Genomic DNA, 20,939 nt, shown 5'->3' on the forward strand with positions numbered 1-20,939 from the left:
ACTTTTCTTTTAAGATCTAAACTTCAAACACCTTACTTTTCTAATAAGGTCAGTCTCCATTTTCGCTTAAGGTTCTGTTTTGCAGGTACTATAAAAATGAATTCTCCAATAATTTCACCCAATGAGTCATATACCCCTCTTCACAACTACAATTACTACAGGCACAGTGAACTTCAAACAATTTTACTGTGGAAAAATTGAAATATTTACATCTAAACTTCAAACACTTTACTTTTCTACAAAGGTCAATCGCCTTTTTTGCTTCAGGTTCTGTTTTGCAGAGACTATAAAAATTAATTCTCCCATAATTTCACCCAATGCATCATATAGCTTTCTTCACAACTACAATTACTATAAGGATGCTGAATTTCAAACAATTTTACTGTACAAATATTGAAATATTAACATTTAAACTTCAAACACTTTACTTTTCTAAAAAAGTAATTTGCCTTTTTTGCTCCAGGTTCTGTTTTGCAGAGACTATAAAAATGAATTCTCCCATAATTTCACCCAATACCTCATATAGCCTTCTTCACAACTACAATTACTACAAGCATGCTGAATTTCAAACAATTTTACTGTACAAATATTGAAATATTAACATCTAAACTTCAAACACTTTACTTTTCTACAAAGGTCAATCGCCTTTTTTGCTTCAAGGTCTGTTTTGCAGAGACTATAAAAATGAATTCTCCCATAATTTCACCCAATACCTCATATACCCCTCTTCACAACTATAATTACTACAAGTATACTGAATTTCAAACAATTTTACTGTACCAATATTGAAATATTAACATCTACACTTCAAACGCTTTACATTTCTAAAAAAGCCATTCGCCTTTCTTGCTTCAAGTTGTTTTTTCAGAGACTATAAAAATGAATTCTCCAATAATTTCACCCAATGCATCATATACCCCTCTTCACAACTACAATTACTACAGGCACAGTGAACTTCAAACAATTTTACTGTGGAAAAATTGAAATATTTACATCTAAACTTCAAACACTTTACTTTTCTACAAAGGTCAATCGCCTTTTTTGCTTCAGGTTGTTTTGCAGAGACTATAAAAATGAATTCTCCCACAATTTCACCCAATACCTTATAGAGCCCTCTTCAAAACTACAATTACTACAAGCATGCTGAATTTCAAACAATTGTACTGTACAAATATTGAAATATTAACAAATAATCTTCAAACACCTTACTTTTCTACAAAGGTCAATCGCCTTTTTTGCTTCAGGTTCTGTTTTGCAGAGACTATAAAAATTAATTCTCCCATAATTTCACCCAATACCTCATATAGCCTTCTTCACAACTACAATTACTACAAGCATGCTGAATTTCAAACAATTTTACTGTACAAATATTGAAATATTAACATCTAAACTTCAAACACTTTACTTTTCTAAAAAAGCCATTCGCCTTTCTTGCTTCAAGTTGTTTTTTCAGAGACTATAAAAATGAATTCTCCCATAATTTCACCCAATACCTCATATAGCCATCTTCACAACTACAATTACTACAAGCATGCTGAATTCCAAACAATTTTACTGTACCAATATGGAAATATTAACATTTAAACTTCAAACACTTAACTTTTCTACAAAGGTCAATCGCCTTTTTTGCTTCAGGTTCTGTGTTGGAGAGACTACAAAAATGAATTCTCCCATAATTTCACCCAATACCTCATAGAGCCCTCTTCAAAACTACAATTACTACAAGCATGCTGAATTTCAATATCTTTCCGTTTCTGAGCCGCATTCATGAATGACGTATGAAAGTATGAATGACGTATGAAAGTATGAATGACGTATGAAAGTATGAATGACGGCTGGCTGAACCACAGTCAAAAACAGAGCCGGTGGGTTTGACAAACGGTGGCTGAACCAATTTACCTGGCTCAGGCTTACTGAGGAAGGTGTGGTCTGTTATTTATGCCAAAAGCACTATGACCCCATGCAGCAGGCACTATCACTATTTGTGTATCAAAATAAATACAAAAATACCTAATGCATGAATTGTTTTGTTTAAGATGAAGACACCTCTGCTCAGCAGACTGAAGGAGAGGCACTAGGATGTCTGTTGTAAGGAGACCATGATGGACCAGACCAGGTGGACTACAAGGGGCATGAGGATCTGCAGATGGAAAAGATAGGAAGCTGAAATGTTCTTTGTCTGGTTGCAAGATTTGTCAATGTCTGAAACCCTACAAAAACTCAAAATCTTACCAAGACTACTTGTCTTATATCCAGGCAAAATGTTTTATTTCTAGTCCAAAAAAAACCCATTACATTTAAAATAAGATAGTCACCTACTTGTTCTAAACCATTTTTTTTGGTAAGATTTGAGTTTTTATATTTATATTTATGTTAATAAAATAATGCTTTAACATAATTGTCATATTTTTGATCATATTAGAACTCCCAAAATACAAAATATCTTGCTTGTAAAAAGTGTTTGCTTGAGCCAGTTGAAGGCACGGTATATCCGCACGCGTGTGCGCATGACCAGGATGGTGCCACCTCTGCCTCAATTTGAGCCAGGAAAAACCCTGGATAAGGTCTATAATACCTGCTTTGATCCTTATTTATTTTTTTCATTAGCACAAATGATAGGAAGCAGTCTAATATTTATGATACATGTAATTATTTTTCTGAAAACCGGTTTAACTCTCTCATTGCTTCTTGTAAAGAGCCCAACATCTTTTCTACTCTCCATCTGAACATAAGAAGTCTCCCGAAAAACGATCATTTTTACCATCATCTTTCATCCCTGAACCACATTTTCTCAATTGCTATGACCGAAACTGAGAAAAGAAAATCGATTGTAGGATGCATATATCGTCCACCTAACAGATAAAAACTCCAAAAATCTTTTGTAAGAATTGTTACTAACACTCCATCCACACGTTTAAAAAATTACAATCTACGATGTGAATAAGTATCAAACAGGAATCCTGATGTATAAAGTCATGCTCTCCGTTAACTTTACCCAGACATTTTCATAATTATTTTGAGTTTAATTCTTATCATTCATCCTCCACAAGGAGGAATGATTTGCATATCCCCTTCTGTAGAACCACAGTTGCTAAATTTTCATTTATGTATGTTGAATTTCAAACAATTTTACTGTACAAAAATTGAAATATCTAAACTTCACTTCTCTAAAAAAAAAGTAGTTATTCATTCACCATTATTCAAATATATTTCTAAGCTATTTAATTGTATTCTGAAGTATCGTATAACTGAGTTATATGTTACACTACAGGACTCAGAAAATTAGAATATTGTGATTTTCTGTAATGCAATTAGAAAAACGTCATACATTCTAGATTCATTACAAATCAACTGAAATATTGCAAGCCTTTTATTATTTTAATATTGCTGATCATGGTTTACAGCTTAAGAAAACTCAAATATCCTATCTCAAAAAATTTGAATATTCTGGGAATCTTAATCTTGTTTACAGCAACTGTAAACCATAATAGCAATATTAAAATAAAAGGCTTGCAATATTTCAGTTGATTTGTAATGAATCCAGAATGTATGACAGTTTTTTTTTTTTTTTTCTGTTTTTAGGAGGGGGGGCTTATAAACCCTTCTGGTTTTTTATGACCTCTCCTGCTCATCTTTTTTCCTCTGTGTAATGTACATGCGCATCTCTAGCCCCTGCATCCCCCGCACGTTAGTCGTTGTCGCCACCACCACCCACCCAGATTCTGTTAAGCAGGAAGATGGCAAAGACACCCTCACATAAACACTGGGTGGAGGCGGTGATGGCACACCTCAGACAGTTTAAGATTAAGATTCCCAGAATATTGTAATTTTTTGAGATAGGATATTTGAGTTTCCTTAAGCTGTAAACCATGATCAGCAATATTAAAATAGAAGGCTTGCAATATTTCAGTTGATTTGTAATGAATCCAGAATGTACGGGGTATGATTCCCTTCTTCACCAGAGTAAAAGAAACTGGTGAATGATCGCTGATAATAGGATTGATTTTGAGATATCTCAGTGAACTAAATAAAAAGTAATTAGCCTGGAATATGAGTGGTGGACTGTTGGGAAAAAAAAAAAGTGTAGTCCCGGAGAGTTGGGTGGGGTGAGCGCCATGCATTGCAAAGACCCAGATCGTTCATATATTGCTTAAGATTGGTGAATCAGTACAGCAAAATTACCAAACAGATCCAACTGCTGCATCTGATCCAGGATTTAAGTAGCTCAACAGAGGCAGCTACAAAGACCCTGGTTCTCCTATGGCCGAAAGGCTCACTACAAAGGAGTACCACAGAAGACTCTACCCATGACCAGTCCAAAGGACTGGATCCAAACTTGTTTTTCCTATAAAATTAAAAACAAAAAAACACTGATTTCAGGATAATTGGGGGTGTGGCGTTTAATCCAACAACTTCAAAAATAATTCAAATACAGAAAAAGTTTTATACTGGAATAAAAAAATGTTAAATATTTACAATTAAGAACCCAGGTTACATTTATACAAAAACTCATCCTCTTCCTGCTGCCAGAATGCAGTCCCAGAATGCTTTGTGTTCAGGTGTCCATGAAGGAGATGAGGTTCCCGTTGCTCAGGTCAATTCTCTTCCAGCAGTGTAGCCCAGTGAGGATGTCAGTAGAGAAGAGACGGATGAGGTAGCGCTTCAGATGGCTGAGTCGAAGCATCAACACACTTTCAACTGACATCACAACCTTCATGTCCCACAACCACGTGAGACTCATCCTCCTCCAGGTGTTTTCAGTCATCGCTTCCAGGTGAGACAGGAGAAACTGCTGCATGTAGCTAAACACCTGCTAACCTTACTCCGACTCCTGATCTTTTTGTTTCTTCTTCTTCTTCTTCTTCTTCACGCTGTCCACATCCTGCACAAGTAAATTCAGTCAGAACATCTTCCTCATTTAAATCCAACTTGCCCTTTGTTCCGTTTAGCATCTTATGTTCCAGTCACACTGCTCTTCAAACCACTAACAGGCTAGCATTGGCAGTATGTAAGAAGGTTTGAGCTGCTTGGCGTTTAAGAATGGTCTTTAATTAAAATTCAACCTTAAGGTTAGTTAATGGGCATCATCTGCTCATTAGGAAGAAGTTAAACTGATGGGAATTAAAAGGTCCTGCTCAACACCTCTATCACAGCAGCAGTAGCAGCGCACCGCTCTTTCCCGTTTATCCTGGCCAAAACAAGATGAAATTATACATTATATAAAAATATTATTATACTCATGATATATACGTATCTGCGCAGCACTTAGCAACCAAACACTGCTGCATTGCGGGAAGTTTCTGTTTAACTAGTGTCCATCAATCCATACTAATACATTTCTCCGGAATGAGTATGGATACACTATTGTGTACATACTAATGTTTCGGACGCACTAAAAAATTCTCACTGTTTTTGCTACTCATTAGGGTGGAAGTAGGGTATTTCGGACACAGCCTAAGACTTATGTCTGACCTGTGTTCCAGGCTCCTCCCCCAACTCATCTGGCCCCTCCTCAGTTTTCAGTCTCTTCTCTTTCTTTTTCTTCTTCTCTTTTTTCACTTCAGCAGGTGTCCCGGGCTGTGTTGTCTCTCCGTCGCTCTCAGTCGCCTCCCGTTTCCTCTGCAGGCCAGAAAACACTTAGCCCCACCCCCTGCTTTCATGACATTCACTCGTACATTTTTCACTACACCTAAGTTGGTGGTGTAGACTAGATCAAGATGGACAGCCAGTTACCTTTACTGAAGCGTCGGCTGACTGTGTCGCCGTGGAGACTCTGTCAAAAAAAAAAAAAAATGACATCCTTATTATTTCCTTTTCACTGTGGATGCTTTTGATTAAAGTTTCGATAGTTGTCATTGTGTTTGACAGGGTATAAGAGGACCTACAATCTAAAATATGAATATTTTAAAGGTCATAATGTTATAAGGGCAGGTGAAACTCAGGCAGGCTAATTAATTGGTGGAATTAGTGATTAGCAACCATTTAATTCAGTAAAGGACAATATTTATATTAGAAATGCACTGATTGATCGCCCACTGATGGCATCGGGCCTGTAATGCCCCTATCGGTTTTGATCAGAAAATAGTTCAGAGCGGATCTGATGACGTTTACATGTCAACAAACGCCGCCCGCGCGGGCGTTCCCACACCTCAGACCGAGCTGTCCTAAGGGGGCGTGACCAGCGTTGCCGGAATGGGAGTTTTACAATGCCTGAAAAGAACAAATTTGCAGTTTGCAAAGTGTGTGCAAAGGAGATACCCCAAGGAGGAATGTTACAAAAGAACACAAAGCTGATAAGACATTTGAAAGTTTTTCCAAACTGAGTATATTGAGTTTCCAAAGTTGGCTGCCGCTAAGGCAGAGAAAGAAAAGGAGCAACGCCGCTAACTCCGCTGAACGTAACAGACCTATAAACGACAGCAAGAAAAACTACACCGTAAGGTAATGAATTAACATGCTTTGCTCATGAGCCGCTTTGGGTTTAAACGCGTCGTTCGCAGCTTAGATCCGCGCTGCCGCATCATAAATATTTCACTGATGAAATCCTGTCGGAGTTATACCAAACTATATACAGTCCAAAGCCGTGTCAGTCGGCTTCACGAGTGACATTAGGAGCTCTAGTGTGAAGTTTCCTCACAGGCGGCGGATGCTGCCGCTAAAGCTTTCACAAAGCTTCATTCATAATTATTTTAAGATTTAATTCCTCTTTCCACAGGAAAACTAAGGTTTATAGTTTACAACTTGTATCAACTTTTAGAGTGACAAGTCTGCTGTGTGTGTTGGGGCACATGTTGTACATAATTACCGTATTTTTGCGACCATTAGGCGCATATACACTTTTTTTTTAAATGTACTGTGCGCCCAATGTATTATTGTAAGCAGATGTAATTGAGGCCACCGTGAGAAGTTAAAGGGGGAAGGGGGGCGCGTGAATTGCCCGTGATTGCCTGGCGGTGGGCTCCGTGGCGGGACACCTGTAACGGACGGGGAAACTCGGGCTCCCTACCAAGAAGGAGACGCGGCTCCCGGGGGAGCTGCGCCGCGGAGGCGGGCCCGAAGGCCAGAGGAACCACCGACCGAGCGGCTGCTGATGCGTCCCTGCGGGCTGCGACGCGTCGGCTGCTGCTCGGTCGGCGGGCTCCGTCGTTTACTGGATTGTAGATGCGTGGGCTGACGTGTCTGCGGTAGTGATGCACGGGTCGACCCATAACCCGCGGGTCCCCCGCGGGGCGGGTTGGGTTGGGTCAAGAAATTTTCACTTCATGGGCGGGGCGGGTGAGGCGGGCCAATCCCTTGCAAGCACGTAACCTGCGACCCGACGTCACGAAAGTGCAAGCAGCGGCGGAGCCTGAGCAGACCACGGTTAGTAGGCTATTCATAAAAATATAGCCCTAATAATAATAAACAATATGCTTGTTGCAGCCGTTCCAATAATATCATTGTTTATTGTTGTTGCATTTCAAAAGAGTGATTATTGTTGATTATTCTGCATATTGTTTTATAATGTTGTTTGGGTAGAAACTGAGTTGTTTTGATACCTGTTTGAAAGAGTCAAAAAAGTTGTGTGACCGCTGTTTAAGTTAATTCGTTACCTAAAACGGTTTTTTCGTTATAGTATTATTTTGTTCAGTTTAAAAAGTAATTTTAGATCATGTTTTGTGTGGTAAAATAAGTTAAATCATTTTTTTGAAGTCGGGAGTTTTTGGCGAGTCGAGCTGATGTAGTTGAAGTTGTTTATTTCTAGTAGGATAAGCCCCTTGAGTTGTAACAACTCGTTTACGAGGGGGTCCTACAATGATGCCTGATGCCGCCTGCGGGACTCACGTCGCAAGAACAGCTGGGACAACGCTGTTATAAGATTTATTAAATAATAGGCTACATCTTATGACAGCTTAGTCTATTACAATGGTTGATTTACCAGCAAATCGCTTTCACATAGAGGGCGCACAGCGGCACCTGCCGCCGGCTTTCCCATTCATTGGAAAGCTTTACGCCAAAGCGCACGCCGCCGGGATGGGCGCAGACTCGGCGCAAAGCCCTGCGCCCTTGCGCAGCGACAGCACATACACAATGAATTGGAAAACGGCGCCAGACCGGAAAAACCTTTTTTTTCCTCGGTCGCCAAGCAACTTGCAACGAATATGCGCGCTGCTCTGCTCTGATTCTCTGCATCCCTGCAACAAGTGCATCGAGCGAGCGCACCTTCAGCTCAGCCGGCCGGGTGCTCGAGTCCAGGCGAAACAGACTAAACCCCGGCACAGTTGATGCAATTCTTTTTTTGCACAGTGCACATTGAATGACAATGCCTTGGTTAGATTGATGTGGTTAATAGCCTATGCTCCGTTATTCAGTTTATTGCAAATAGCCACAAAAACCTAATTTTAGTTTTATTTTTGGATTTATTTATGGTTTATTTACCAGGCTTAAGATTTGAATTTGTTGCAGTTTCCAGCACTGTAAAGCCTGTTTTCACCTTTGTGAGAGTGAGACGGAATAGACGCCTTATTCAATGGCACATTTAACGTTTACACGTTAAATGTGTCGTGTATCGTGTTTTAATACCGGCGGGTGCGGGTTGGGGCGGGTTGTGTAAATAGATATGGTGGTGCGGGGCGGGATGGGGCGGGTCATATTTTCTCATTAATACGGGACCCGCGGGTTGGAAAAACCCCGACCAGCGCATCACTAGTCTGCGGGGCTGGACTGTTTGAGCTTTCGCAAAACCGGCATCATTTCCGAGGGGCTGCTGTGCGCCTGGCTCGTGCCCGTCGCAGCGCTGATCAGTTCTCAGCGCGATCAGGCTCGGATGAAGCCCGACACGCTGAGTCCTGACAACTGTTGCATATTTGATTTAGCGCACCTGTTTAGAAACTGAGGATGAAGATTTCGTTCAGTTTTGGGCCCGCTCTTTGCGGTTGGTGCGCCGTGTGTGTTTTAAATACAGAAATTACACAAAACTGAGGGTGCGTCTTTCCACATGGTGTGCCGTATGGTCGTCAAAATACGGTATTACCACAGAATTATATATATATATATATATATATATATATATATATATATATATATCTATCTCTCCAACTTCCACTTAGGAATGGGCGATATTTTACCGTTCACGATATACCGTCAAAAAAATTCCCCACGGTAAGAATTTGTCATCTCGCGGTAAAAACGATAAATTCCCATGATCCTGCATCGATTTAACGCAGAACCATAAATCAGCCTAAACAAACATGGCGGAAAGCGGATCTGAGAGCGAGGAGCTCGTTAAACGAGGCTCCAGCTCTGTTATCTGGAACTGGTTTGGATTTAAAGAGTGACGAGGAGCAAACATCTATTACAGTGATCCCAACCCCCGGGCCACGCCGTGGGTCACTTGGTACCGGGCCGCACAGAAACAAAAAATAATTTCTGTAGCCACGACTGATGATGGTTGACTCTCAAACTGATGGTTCACAATGTTTTTATTCCTTGGATGTAAATACACTGCAAACACAAGGTAAGAGCTATAAAGGAATAAAATAAAGTTAGTCCTCCTACATTCATATAAGTTTAATTTATACAGACCGACGCAGCTGCTCGCTTGGTCAGCAATAAAGCTACCGTTAACACAATACATGAGACCAAACTCAAGCCGGACATAAATACGGCATAAAATTTGCACAAATCCTCATCAGCAGGTGCTTTTTTGTCAGTTAGGCTCCACTTTAGCATTCCTGACACTTGTTTAGACCCTTTCTATTGGCGTTAAACCTTTACTGTTAAAAGTCCGAAGCGGCGGATGTTTACAAGGTCTCGGCAAGACGCCTTCAAAATAAAAGCACTAAATATCGGTCTCCTTAATATATGACATAAAATAAAAGCCTGGCTTTGAATAACATTAATGAGAAAACAAACATAAAAACACATTTATAAAAATACTCATTAAAAAGGTAATTTACAATTTCCATCATTTCATTTTATTTTTTTGAAAATGTTTTATTATTTATTCATTATTATACATCAGCTACACCTTTAGATTTGGCCGTGAAAATATTGTCAGACATTAAACCGGTCCGCGGTAAAGAAAAGGTTGGGGATCACTGATCTATTATATGCAGAGTCTGCAAAACAGTGAGTGCAAAGGATGGCAATACAAGTAAATTATATAGTTTACATTATAAATTATATATTATATATAACATTATATATAACAGCTGCTGCTGAGGTCTCCACCAGAGTGGTGTAATAATTGGTGTAGTTTAGTAGCATTTAGTATTCTTTTAGAGCAGTGTTTTGGGAGCTCCAAAGACTGAATGTGGTGAGAGATTTATAGTTAAAAAGATTTGAATAGTTTTTTTTTTTTTTTTAATAAATCGTAATTTTTATTGTTATCGGGATAAATGCCAGAAATGATTGTGATAAATGTTTTAGTCCATACCGCCCATCCCTATTTCCACTATTTTTTTTTTTATTTGCAAAACAGCTTCAGTGCAACAGTTGAATAAAAGAAAGAACCTGGCTGGCCAAGAGAAGGTGGTTGCTGGGGTTCTCCCTCCTAGCTTGTGTCTCAAGTCCAGTCCTCTTACCCAGTATTGAAAATACTCCATCTTCTTGGCGAAGGCGGCCGATTTTCCGCTCTCTCCCATTTCTGCCCTGTCTTGTTAATCAATTTTTGGAGCCCCTCATTTTTTCCAAATTCTCAAACTATGGATTTGGTCAGCTGTTTGGGGTCGCCACGGAGACTAAGGCAGATACAAATTTCTATCTGAATTGGCTCCCCCGACTGCTGGCCTTGAAGGCTGCTCAGATCTCCCATGAATGTTATGCTGACAAGATGCTCTGCTCAACCACCCCCCACCCCGCATTGATAGCCTTTCACTTGTCCAACCTCGGGGGCCATCCACAGAGAGCCCTCCCAAACCCACACACCTGGGGACCACTCTGACCCCGCCCATAGCTCAGCTCATGCGTACCTGTAATCCACGTACTGATCCCTCCAGTCCTGTGGTGTGCTGCCATTTGGTTTCCCGTGTTTGTCTAGGAGTCCCTTCTGGATCATCATCTTCTTCTGACTGGCCTGATTTGACCACAACCTCCATTAACATCAATTTTTAAATTACAGGAAGCATTGAGTAGCACTGCGCCTACCTTTGGTCCCAGACCCCACTTCCGAGGATACGTGTCTCGCTCCATGATGACCCTCTTGATTTTGGCAACCACGCCATGATCACAGGTGGAGATGACAGCTGTGGTCATCAGAGCCACAGCTGGATGACAGAAACAATTGTTAAGAACCTGATCAGTTAACCCTGGAGTTCAAACCTAAGGTTCTGAGCAGCTGGTGTGGAAGCCATCAGTAAAGGGTGATAGATAGCAGGTCATCACGGCCCGGAGGCTGCTGAGCTACAGATCATCATGTGGCTTCAACACACCTGAAAACCAAAGAGGATGTCTCACCTGTGCATATAGCCTCTCCTTTGGTTGTTATGACGACAATGTCCTGGTTGACCTCAATGCCATCCTCATACCTGAGCACACCTGGCAGCATGATCTTTGCTCCGTAGCAAATGGCGTTGACCTGCAGGTTCACGGGAGTCAGTCAGTGCGTTTACATGGGATGTTTAATTCCTCTTTAATTCAGAATTAAAATTAAATCTGATTTAAAATGAGTAAAAATGACCATGTAAACACCTAATTCTGAATGAAAATGGCCATTCCGAATTAAACTTAATTCCGAAGTAAGTGGCTGGTTTATTCCGATTTAAAATCTGAATAGAATAATTCCGCGATTATGTATACACTCTTAATCTTAAACACTCATTCCGCTTTAAATTAATTCTGGTCTTTCTTTCTGCTCGTTCCCTCGCCCGTCTGTCTCCATGACGCTTATATTCCGCGCTGGGTTTGTTTTCCAAACAAAGTTTCAAGATGGCAGCACGCAGTAAACGCTGGTCAACAGCAGAGATAATTTAATAGCTTGGAGGACCTGGAAATAATTAAAAGAACAGATGGCAGGAAACATAAAAATTGTGAGCTTTTCAAAGTTGTAGTGGCTAAGTTTGTTTTTCTTCCGGTAGTTTAACTTCCGGTCCGCCCCCCTATCCAATCAGAACCTTCCCAACCCCCAGACCTGTAGAGGAATTGGATAAAGCAGATCAAATGTGTTTTCCATGTAAACCTCAATTCACAATTACCATTTCCATGTAAACTTGAATGAAGATAGTTTAAATTTGGAATTATTTAATTCGGAATAATTAATTCCGAATTAAATATCATGTAACCGTGGCCAGTGAGCAGTCACCAACACGGTCAGGGTCACCTGTGAAGAGACTCACCGCGCTGTCTTTCATAACCAGCCGTCGGTGGGACACCAACAGCTTCTCCAGAGGGAAGATGGCCCTCCGCAGGTACGACTCATCCTTGTTGTGGTCGTACTGCCACTGAGCATCCAGGACGTCGTGCATCGTCACCATGTTGTCCTGGAGGACCAAAAACACACCTGAAACATGCCTTGCAACATCCCCACCGGGTCTGTGATCACATGTCAGCAGATGCTACAGTCTGGACTAGAACCAGGATCTGGACCAGAACCAGCTGTGTGGGGCAACTGCTCTTTCTGTTCCAGAGACTGATTAACAGACCTGCACATCAGCAGGGCTGGACTCAACACTCTGGATCGGACCCCTCCTCCACAGGAGAATACCCAACCAACCATGACTCGTTCAGCTGACACCTAACGAGCGGTGGAGGTGTAACCCACTTCAAATATTTGTGGCCAAACCTGATATTACTGCTACATAAAAGTTACGACTTAGTTTTGAATAATGTAAGTACTAAAAAGTGATGAATGTTAATCGGCACATCAACCACATGTTATTCACAAATTTGTGATTTCATATAATCATAAGTGGAACTGCGGGTCTGGGTCCGGACCCTAGGGGTCCCAATAGCCCATGCAGCAGTAGACGGATGTTATGCTTACCTTCTCACCCAGCACTCCAGACCGCACCCTCCTAAGCTCCTGCATCTGCCCCCCCACTCCAAGTAACAGGCCCAGGTGGACACATAGAGTCCTGATGTAAGTTCCTGCCTCACAGCTGACCCAGAAGATACCTGAACACACAGAAAGGCGCAACTGCATCAGGATCTGATGTGAAGCTAACAGAAGCAGGTGGCCTCAGGCTGCAGCAAGACACCATGGCTGCGTCAGAAATTGCATACTTCCACCCCTAATGAGTAGTGATGCACCGAAATGAAAATTTGTGGCCGAAACCGAAAACACTTGGCCCAATACCGAACAATACCGAACATGGTTCTTCGCAGTTCTTCATTTATTTTGCCAATTTTTTCACCATTGCATAAATCAAATAAATTTGATTTAGGCATGCTTTTAAAAGAAAAAAATATTTTACAAAATTACAAGGTAGAAAACATTTGAACATAAAAAACTGAACATTTTTTAATTTCCCAGCATTTCTTAAATATTCCAGCAGACATTATACCAGCAAAGAACAATAACTTAAAATAAATAAATTAGCAAAATACATTTTTTGGCCATCTTTGAGCTTACAATAGGCTTAAGTGACTGAACATTGTAACATAGGCCTTAAAACAATAAAAATGCATTAAAGCGCTCAGGGTTTTTTATCATTTCAAATGATAAATCAAACTTGTAGTGCTGAAAGACTTTGCAGATGTGCCCCCTCTAGATATTTGAGCAGAACATTCATTGAAAACAGCCATTCTTGTATTATTCTTTGCCAATCTAAAATACTTCCACACTGCTGACATGTTTGCACCGCACCACTTCACTCCATGCTCTTCGCTGTTTGATTTCGTCATCTAAAAACGCACCTGTAATAGATTGATTTATGTTGTTTTGGTTCCACCTGCTGGTGAATGTTAGGTAAAATTCTTATGTGGTTAGTTTCTGGTTGGCCAACGATTTATGTGGTGCGCAACAATTACGGGAGCGTTATGTGGTTAGTGGTTAAAAAAAATAAGTGCTATGTTAATTCACAAATCTGCAGATTTTGCATTTCACTTCCCTCTGGGAAGCACAACAGTTTGTTTACATTTTGAATATTGACTATGGTGGAGATTTTGATGGCTGCTAAAATAATTTGATGTGAACTGTTCATGTTGCATATCAATACCTATGTTAAACAATATTAGTGGTTGGATATTCTGTGCACTGTTTTTGTTCACAGTTCTGCAGGTTTTACAGTTCACTCACTTGCACTTTTTTGGTTGGTTTACATTTTAAATGATCATGAAAATTTTTTTGTCTGCTAAAACTACCTGTTTGTTGTGCCTTTTTTATATGGCTCTTGTTAAAACATGCTATTTGCTTTATTTGTTAATAAAACAACACAAATCTCTGGTTTCTTTCTATTTTATTCCAGAAGGGAGGGGGGGGATCTTCTGATTTAAAAAAATCGTGATTAAAAATCAAGATTCAATATGGAAAAAAAAAAAATCGCGATCACTTTTTTTGCCATATCGCTCAGCCCAATAGTATGCGCTATCCATACTCATTCCGGAGAAATTAGTATGGATTGATGGACACTAGCTAAGCAGAAACTTACCACAATGCAATACAGCGCTGTTTGGTTGCTACGTGCTGCACAGATACATATATTTCATAAGTATAATATTAAGTACAATAATATTTTTATATAATATTATAATATTTGTATATAATATCTTGTTTCGGCCAGGATAAACGGGAAAGAGCGGCGCGGTGCACTGCTGCGCAGAGTAGTCGGATTGGAGCCGCTTAGAATCTCGGAGAATCTTGCAGAGTAGTTACAGAAAAAGTATCTACTCGGCACGTTAGACGTGGTTTAAATAAAAACCTGGTTAACTCCAAGTCGTCTCGGTGACATGTGATCAGAGCAGAAAAATCGTCTTGGCAGCAGCCAGTAGAGCCCGTCTCCGTCAGAATCCTGGTCTGAACTCGGCAGAACGCCGAAACAACACCAGGATTACCACAGAGTAACTCCGCCTCCAGAATGAGAGCCGAGCCAGGGTCTCTGAAAAGGCTGCAGCACTCAGAGAATGGATAAACTGCTACATCATGTCACATGGCCGAGACGCGTCCAGCAGCAGAGACGTTCTTATCTTTGACAAAAGTAGTCGGTTTGGAGCCGCTTAGAATCTCGGAGAATCTCGCTGAGTAGTTACAGAAAAAGTATCTACTCGGCACGTTAGACCCCTAGTGGAAAAGCGTCAAACTGAGGCGAGTCGAGCTGAGTAGGTACTAGGGGCCAGTACAACCAGTTTAACCCTGATTTCTTACCCAGCCTCCTCTCGGGGTCATACTCCACTAGCTTGCTCTCGTAGATCGTCCGGACCCTCAGCTGACGTTTGACAGCTGCTATCAGCGGAGGACGCTGAAACAGTGCCCCTGTCAGTGTCTCCAGCGCCTGCAAACATAATCTGAGTGAGCACAAACCATGGGACCTACAGCTGAATGCGAATCATGATGAACTTACCCGGGCCAGAACATGTTCGTTCTCAATAGCATTGTGCAGCCGCACAATTCCCACATACTCTTTACCTGCAACACAGAGAGTAGTGAGGGGGCTGCTGCGTTTTAATGTGTTGAAAGCCACCCAGGGGGGTGGAGACCAAAGCTGCCGACAACCATGTGATACGAGTGGCCATGTGGTCTTACCGGCGCTCTGCTGGGACTTGACCAGACGTGTGGCTCTATCGATACAGACTATCAGACAGCCTGTGACTTTGGGGTCCAGCGTCCCACTGTGACCAGTTTTTTCCACCCGCAAGATTCTACGGATCCAGGCCACCACTTCATGAGATGACGGGTTGGCAGGCTTATCAAGGTTGATGAAACCGGACCTGATGAAACAGCACCACCCCTATCAGCAGCAGCAGTGAGACCATGAGAGCGCCCATGTCTCCGCAGGACCTACCTCACATAGTCGCTGATGTTCCTCTTCAGAGGGTTGCTTCCATTGGGCAGTGGCGTGTAGTGAGCTGTCCGGATGTTGAGTTTGTGGAAGTTCTGCAAAAACAGACGAGTCAGATCGAGCATCATGAAACTGCAGCAATTTAATGAAAATCTATTTTGCACATCTTAATCTGTTGTGATGGAAGCCTCTAAAATCGTGCATATTCAATTAAAAATGTGACTGAAGGCATCCTACGTTCACTACTACTAATAACTATAGAGGGGACAATGTCATCACCTTTTTCATGTTAAGAGTGTTGTGGTCCTTTTAACTGTTTCTGTTAGCATGCAATGAACGACGTGCACGAGAGAGTAACCATGTGTGCGTGCAGCGGGCTAATTTGTGGAGAACTTGACCATAAAGGTTTGAACAGATCAGGCTGATGTCATCAGCACACTTAAAATTAACGCGGCAGCTCCTCCAACTGCAACGATTCCTCAAGTCTACTCAAGTGTCAGCTGACTATCGACTCATTCTTACAGACCTATTAGCCATTAACACTCCCAGCAGCACCCGACTACAACAGATTCCCCCGCCACATTGTCTGGTTAAATTAACCACCCAGCAGGTGTGACATCACAGGTCACAAGTGGTTTAAATAAAACCTGGTTAACTCCAAGTCGTCTCGGTAACATGTGATCAGAGCAGAAAAGTCGTCTTGGCAGCAGCCAGTAGAGCCCGTCTCCGTCAAAATCCTGGTCTGAGCTCGGCAGAACGCCGAAACAACACCAGGATAGCCACAGAGTAACTCCGCCCCCAGAACGAGAGCCGAGCCAGGGTCTCTGAAAAGGCTGCAGCACTCAGAGAATGGATAAACTGCTTCATCATGTCACATGGCCGAGACGCGTCCGGCAGCAGACGTTCTTACCTTTAACAAAAGCGGCCACTGAGACGTATCAAGGGAGGCAGCCTTGGACTCTGGTCGGATGAGGAAGTCTGCGGTCTGCTGTATCTCCTGTTCAACGTTTTAATACATTTAAAAAACAAAACACCAAAAAATCTTCATTTCATTTCAACGACAAAAACATTTATGAGAAACTGGGCATATTACATCCTGGCATTCTGTAACATTTAGTAAAAGTGGGCCCCCAGTTTTACCCCATTGGGATTTACATCCTGTCCCCAGGAAGAGAGGAAAACCCTGCAAACACTAATCTTGTGTCCTGGAGCGGAATCAGGACCCCACGGCTAAATCACGTTCATTGGCTCATAATATTTTAATACAGCTGAATAGAAGATGCTTAACAAGTGAACAAATGTGTCTAAAAGCGGGTTACCACAAGAACAAATTGGGCCCGGGCAAGATTTAACTGAGCTCCAGTCGGCCAGAGTGTTCTTACGTCAACGGCGTAAGAACAGAGCCGTTTTGGTGGAAAAGGACAGTAAAACATGCCAGGATGTAAGCGCCCACTTTGTCTCAGAAGGAACGCTGACATTTAATTTCAACCTTTTGACTCCAAGAGAAGAAATGTACAAACCCCAACTTCATCGTCGCAGACTTTCTTCACTCTCTTTTTTTTCACAGATGCTAAAAACAAAGATTACAAATATTAGCAACTCAAACTGTAAGTCAAAAAGCAATCTGATAAATGAGCAATACACTAATGTTCTGTTTTAACTTGCATACGTTTCTAAATACCAGGACAAGACGATCACTGTCACATGAAACTGGTTCCCAGGATCACAGGACAACCTGACTGAACTAATTTCAGCGTGACCCCAAACTATAATTTAACAGTGGTTCTCAACTGGTGTGTCGTGATCCAAAAGTGGGTTGCAGATCAGTTTTCAGTGCGTCATGGGCCTTTGCCTGGGGAAGGAAATGCTAAAAAGAAAAAAACTAAAAAAAACGGAGTCTCAATCATATTCCTTAACCGTAGATGGCGATAATGCCCTGTAATGCGAGTTGACACCTGCCAGTTCACACCATAGAAAAAGACCTGCAAAGTTTACACATGTTGAGCATGGCAAAACGCAGATACAACGAATATATGTCAGGAGTAAAAAAAAAAACCTACCCAGTTCTCCCATTAATTCCCTCAAACCCAGGTGTATGAAGTGTTACACCTCAGGCGAAAATAAGGGCTGCTCAATTTATATATATATAGCTTGTAATAATACTTGAAGTAAATAGATCATGTTAATAGGAAATTGTTAGTAGTTATTCAGCTAAAACTATACATTTTGGGTTCTTTTTCAAACTACTGCTCAGTGGTTGCACTTTTTTTATTTTATGTTTGTGCATGTTGAGTCTGTTAAACATACACAAACAAGAACGAAGCAAGGTGAGGCAGCATTCAGTTATTCTGCTCCTCACCGGTGGAACAAACTTCCTGTAGACCTGGGGTCTGCTCCAACTGTCAGCGTTATTTCTATTAACCTTTTTAATTGACTAGTTACTGTTTAATTGGGTCTAGTTGCTTTTAATGTTGATGTAAAGCACTTTGAATTACCTTGTGTTGAATTGCTAAACAAATAAACGTGCCTTGTCCTAAAAAAGGCTGAAGTTACTGAAGTGTTTTGGATATTAATTGAAATGCAGCTAATTGAGCATCAAATGTTTCCGTCTCTATTTTACTTGAAGTCATTTTGGTTATGCCTTATTGGTTCACCAATTAACTTATTTTCTCGTGTTGGCATTCTGTGATATTCTATTCTACTTTCTCTGATTCAAACTGTACGTTCGTTCAATACATTTGAGAAGTTGGTAATTTTCCTTGATTTGGGTTGCGGCTTCTCATTAAGAGGTGGTGGGTCCTGAAGCCAGACTAGCGGAGAACCATTTATTTAACAGATATTGGTGCAATGACGCCACAACACAAAAATATATATAATTAATGAAGGAACTCCGTATAGTACAGTAGAGGGGTTCATTGTTGGACTCTTTCCGTACTTCACTTCAGATAATCTCAGACGAGAACCTTAGAAACATCAACAAACCCACCCGACCGGACCGAACTCTTACCCCAGAGCCCGAACAGATCCCGGGGTGTTAGGCCAAACAAAGGGACTAGAGTTTTGGTTTGACAATCTTCAGGTCAGTTCTGAATATAAAATGGTCTCTGGAACGTGGAGCCCACGTGGTCTTTACAACACGTGGTAGCGGCTAGCGTGGCTAACGTTCAAGTGAACAGGCCCAAAGACGTCTGAAGTTTAAATCTTTGCACAACAGTAACCAAAAACACTTAAGCCACATGCACACGATTAAAAGACCTGCAAACGTGACTTTTAGTTTGATCTTAAGCGTTTCAACCGTACCCACGTGGCTGCTTCAGCTGATAATCCCAAAACATCAATATTTGACAGGTTTTAGCTGAAACCAACCGATAATCAAAAAAACAAATTGATCTATACTGGACACATGGACGGACTAAAACACACGGACAAAAAAAAACAACTTTTACCAGTTTGGCGTCAGACTGCCGCGAGCTCGTCAGCCAGGTGTTTTTATTTCAGCATCAGAATATTTTGTTAACCATAGTCGGTATCATAGTAGTTTGAACAATCATCGTTTGAACTCAAAAGAAACAAAAATATTAGTAAAACGAAGTCTTTTTGGCGCGTGCAGACAACTCACCTCCTGACTCGGCCATCTTGGTGTGAGAGAGTGCGCGCGCAGCTGCGCTGCCTTCGTCACCGCAGAAAGGGCGGGGCCTCCGGCTTCAACTTCCGGTCGTTGGAGGCTGGGCTGGGGGCGTTTTATAATACATCCATGGCTGGGGGCTGGGCGTTATATAATACATCCATGGGCTGGGCCAATAGATCCATGAGCAGAATGCATTGAAATCATTGAAATGAATGGGCGGCCATTTTTGGTACGGTATCCAGTTATATAATAGATCCATGGGCTGGGCATGGATGTATTGGGGGCTGGGCTAGAGTACTAGAGAGAGAGTGGCGACAACGGAAGTTCAAAAAGCTGGCTGATCACGTGGTCCATGTAGCGCTCCAAAGTTCCCGGAAGTGCTTGGCGGGCAATTCAAAAACCTGAGAAAAACCACGACAATCGGTAAAGAATGTCAATAAATGTTTCGCTTTGGAATATTTTTATGCTTATGTTAATTGATTTGAACTCTGTTAAGTAGTGATGGGACGATGATACCTCAAGGAGTGTATTGACACACTAAACAAACTGTGTCGGCACTGTATTGATACTGTGTTGGTCACCCAATAGCGACCCCTGCAGTAGTTATAAAATCATTGCAGGTAAAGAAATTCATTGTTTGTGTAAATGGGTCAAAGACGTATAAGGCCTTTGAGTAGCCCATTTTTAAAATACTTAAAATAAAGATATTTTTGGCCATTTTCCAAACATTTGAAATGTAGTGTACACATACATGTATGTGAAAACTTCAAACAAAGGTATTTTAGTGTTTTTAAACCTTTAAACCGTCATTTGGGGCGACCATTTATCTCAAAATTAATAGATTTCCATAACAAAATGTATATTTTAATAAGTATCAGTAATTAAATTAACTGTTCAAGAAAGATAGACACATTTTTCCTTTCATTTTTTGAAAACCATTTTTAAATAGGCTACATTCTATCCATAATGGCAGTGTCACCCTCTTACTTACTCTAAAATTCATAAAACTGATTTAAAATGTGTACAAGGTGTATCCACTTATGCATGCTATACCAATAATTTATATTTGAACCAAAACTGATAGACATTCAATTTTGAATTTGATACAGAATTGCCATTTGTTGGTTACCCCACATGACAGGTGGTCACCCCACATGATGCTTTCAAGTTTAATCAAATATAACAGGCTAACAGTTAGCTATATGATCTAAGCTAGCTACTTCTCACCACATATCACTAACAAATTTACCTTCAAAATATAGATTTGCAAATAAAACGAATTATTTACAGTTTTAGGGTGGTCACCCCACATGATATCAAAATGTGACGTATACACTGCAGCAGTTAGAAAGAGGATTTATTTGTAAAGGAGAGAGAGACTACTGACCCGCAGGTTG

General features: G+C 41.1%; 1 protein-coding gene and 2 non-coding genes across 3 annotated transcripts; all 3 read right to left on the reverse strand.

The window, feature by feature from the left end:
- Positions 1-4,382: 4,382 nt before the first annotated feature.
- Positions 4,383-19,618, reverse strand: dkc1 (dyskeratosis congenita 1, dyskerin). The gene is made up of 15 exons (XM_061744476.1): positions 19,534-19,618; positions 17,435-17,484; positions 16,825-16,911; positions 15,918-16,009; positions 15,659-15,843; positions 15,477-15,541; positions 15,281-15,407; positions 12,962-13,092; positions 12,315-12,458; positions 11,437-11,557; positions 11,128-11,246; positions 10,953-11,056; positions 5,734-5,773; positions 5,473-5,619; positions 4,383-4,882 (listed from the first exon to the last, which is right to left on the reverse strand). The coding sequence occupies exons 1-15, from the start codon at positions 19,547-19,549 to the stop codon at positions 4,820-4,822; spliced, it is 1,491 nt and encodes a 496-aa protein (XP_061600460.1). The 5' UTR covers positions 19,550-19,618; the 3' UTR covers positions 4,383-4,819.
- LOC133462996 (small nucleolar RNA SNORD83) lies at positions 11,328-11,401 on the reverse strand. Its single transcript, XR_009784320.1, has one exon. It is a non-coding gene; the product is annotated as a small nucleolar RNA SNORD83 (small nucleolar RNA).
- Positions 16,555-16,789, reverse strand: LOC133463007 (small nucleolar RNA SNORD17). Its single transcript, XR_009784330.1, has one exon. It is a non-coding gene; the product is annotated as a small nucleolar RNA SNORD17 (small nucleolar RNA).
- Positions 19,619-20,939: the final 1,321 nt, after the last annotated feature.

The sequence above is a fragment of the Cololabis saira genome, chromosome 16 (assembly GCF_033807715.1).
Source record: "Cololabis saira isolate AMF1-May2022 chromosome 16, fColSai1.1, whole genome shotgun sequence".
Lineage (NCBI taxonomy): Eukaryota > Metazoa > Chordata > Actinopteri > Beloniformes > Belonidae > Cololabis > Cololabis saira.

Coding starts and splice junctions, on each gene's coding strand:
- dkc1 (XM_061744476.1), bottom strand. Junction 15,844..15,917: donor AACATCAGCGACTATGTGAG/GTAGGTCCTGCG, acceptor CTGTTTCATCAG/GTCCGGTTTCATCAACCTTG. Junction 11,558..12,314: donor TGGTTATGAAAGACAGCGCG/GTGAGTCTCTTC, acceptor GTGAACCTGCAG/GTCAACGCCATTTGCTACGG.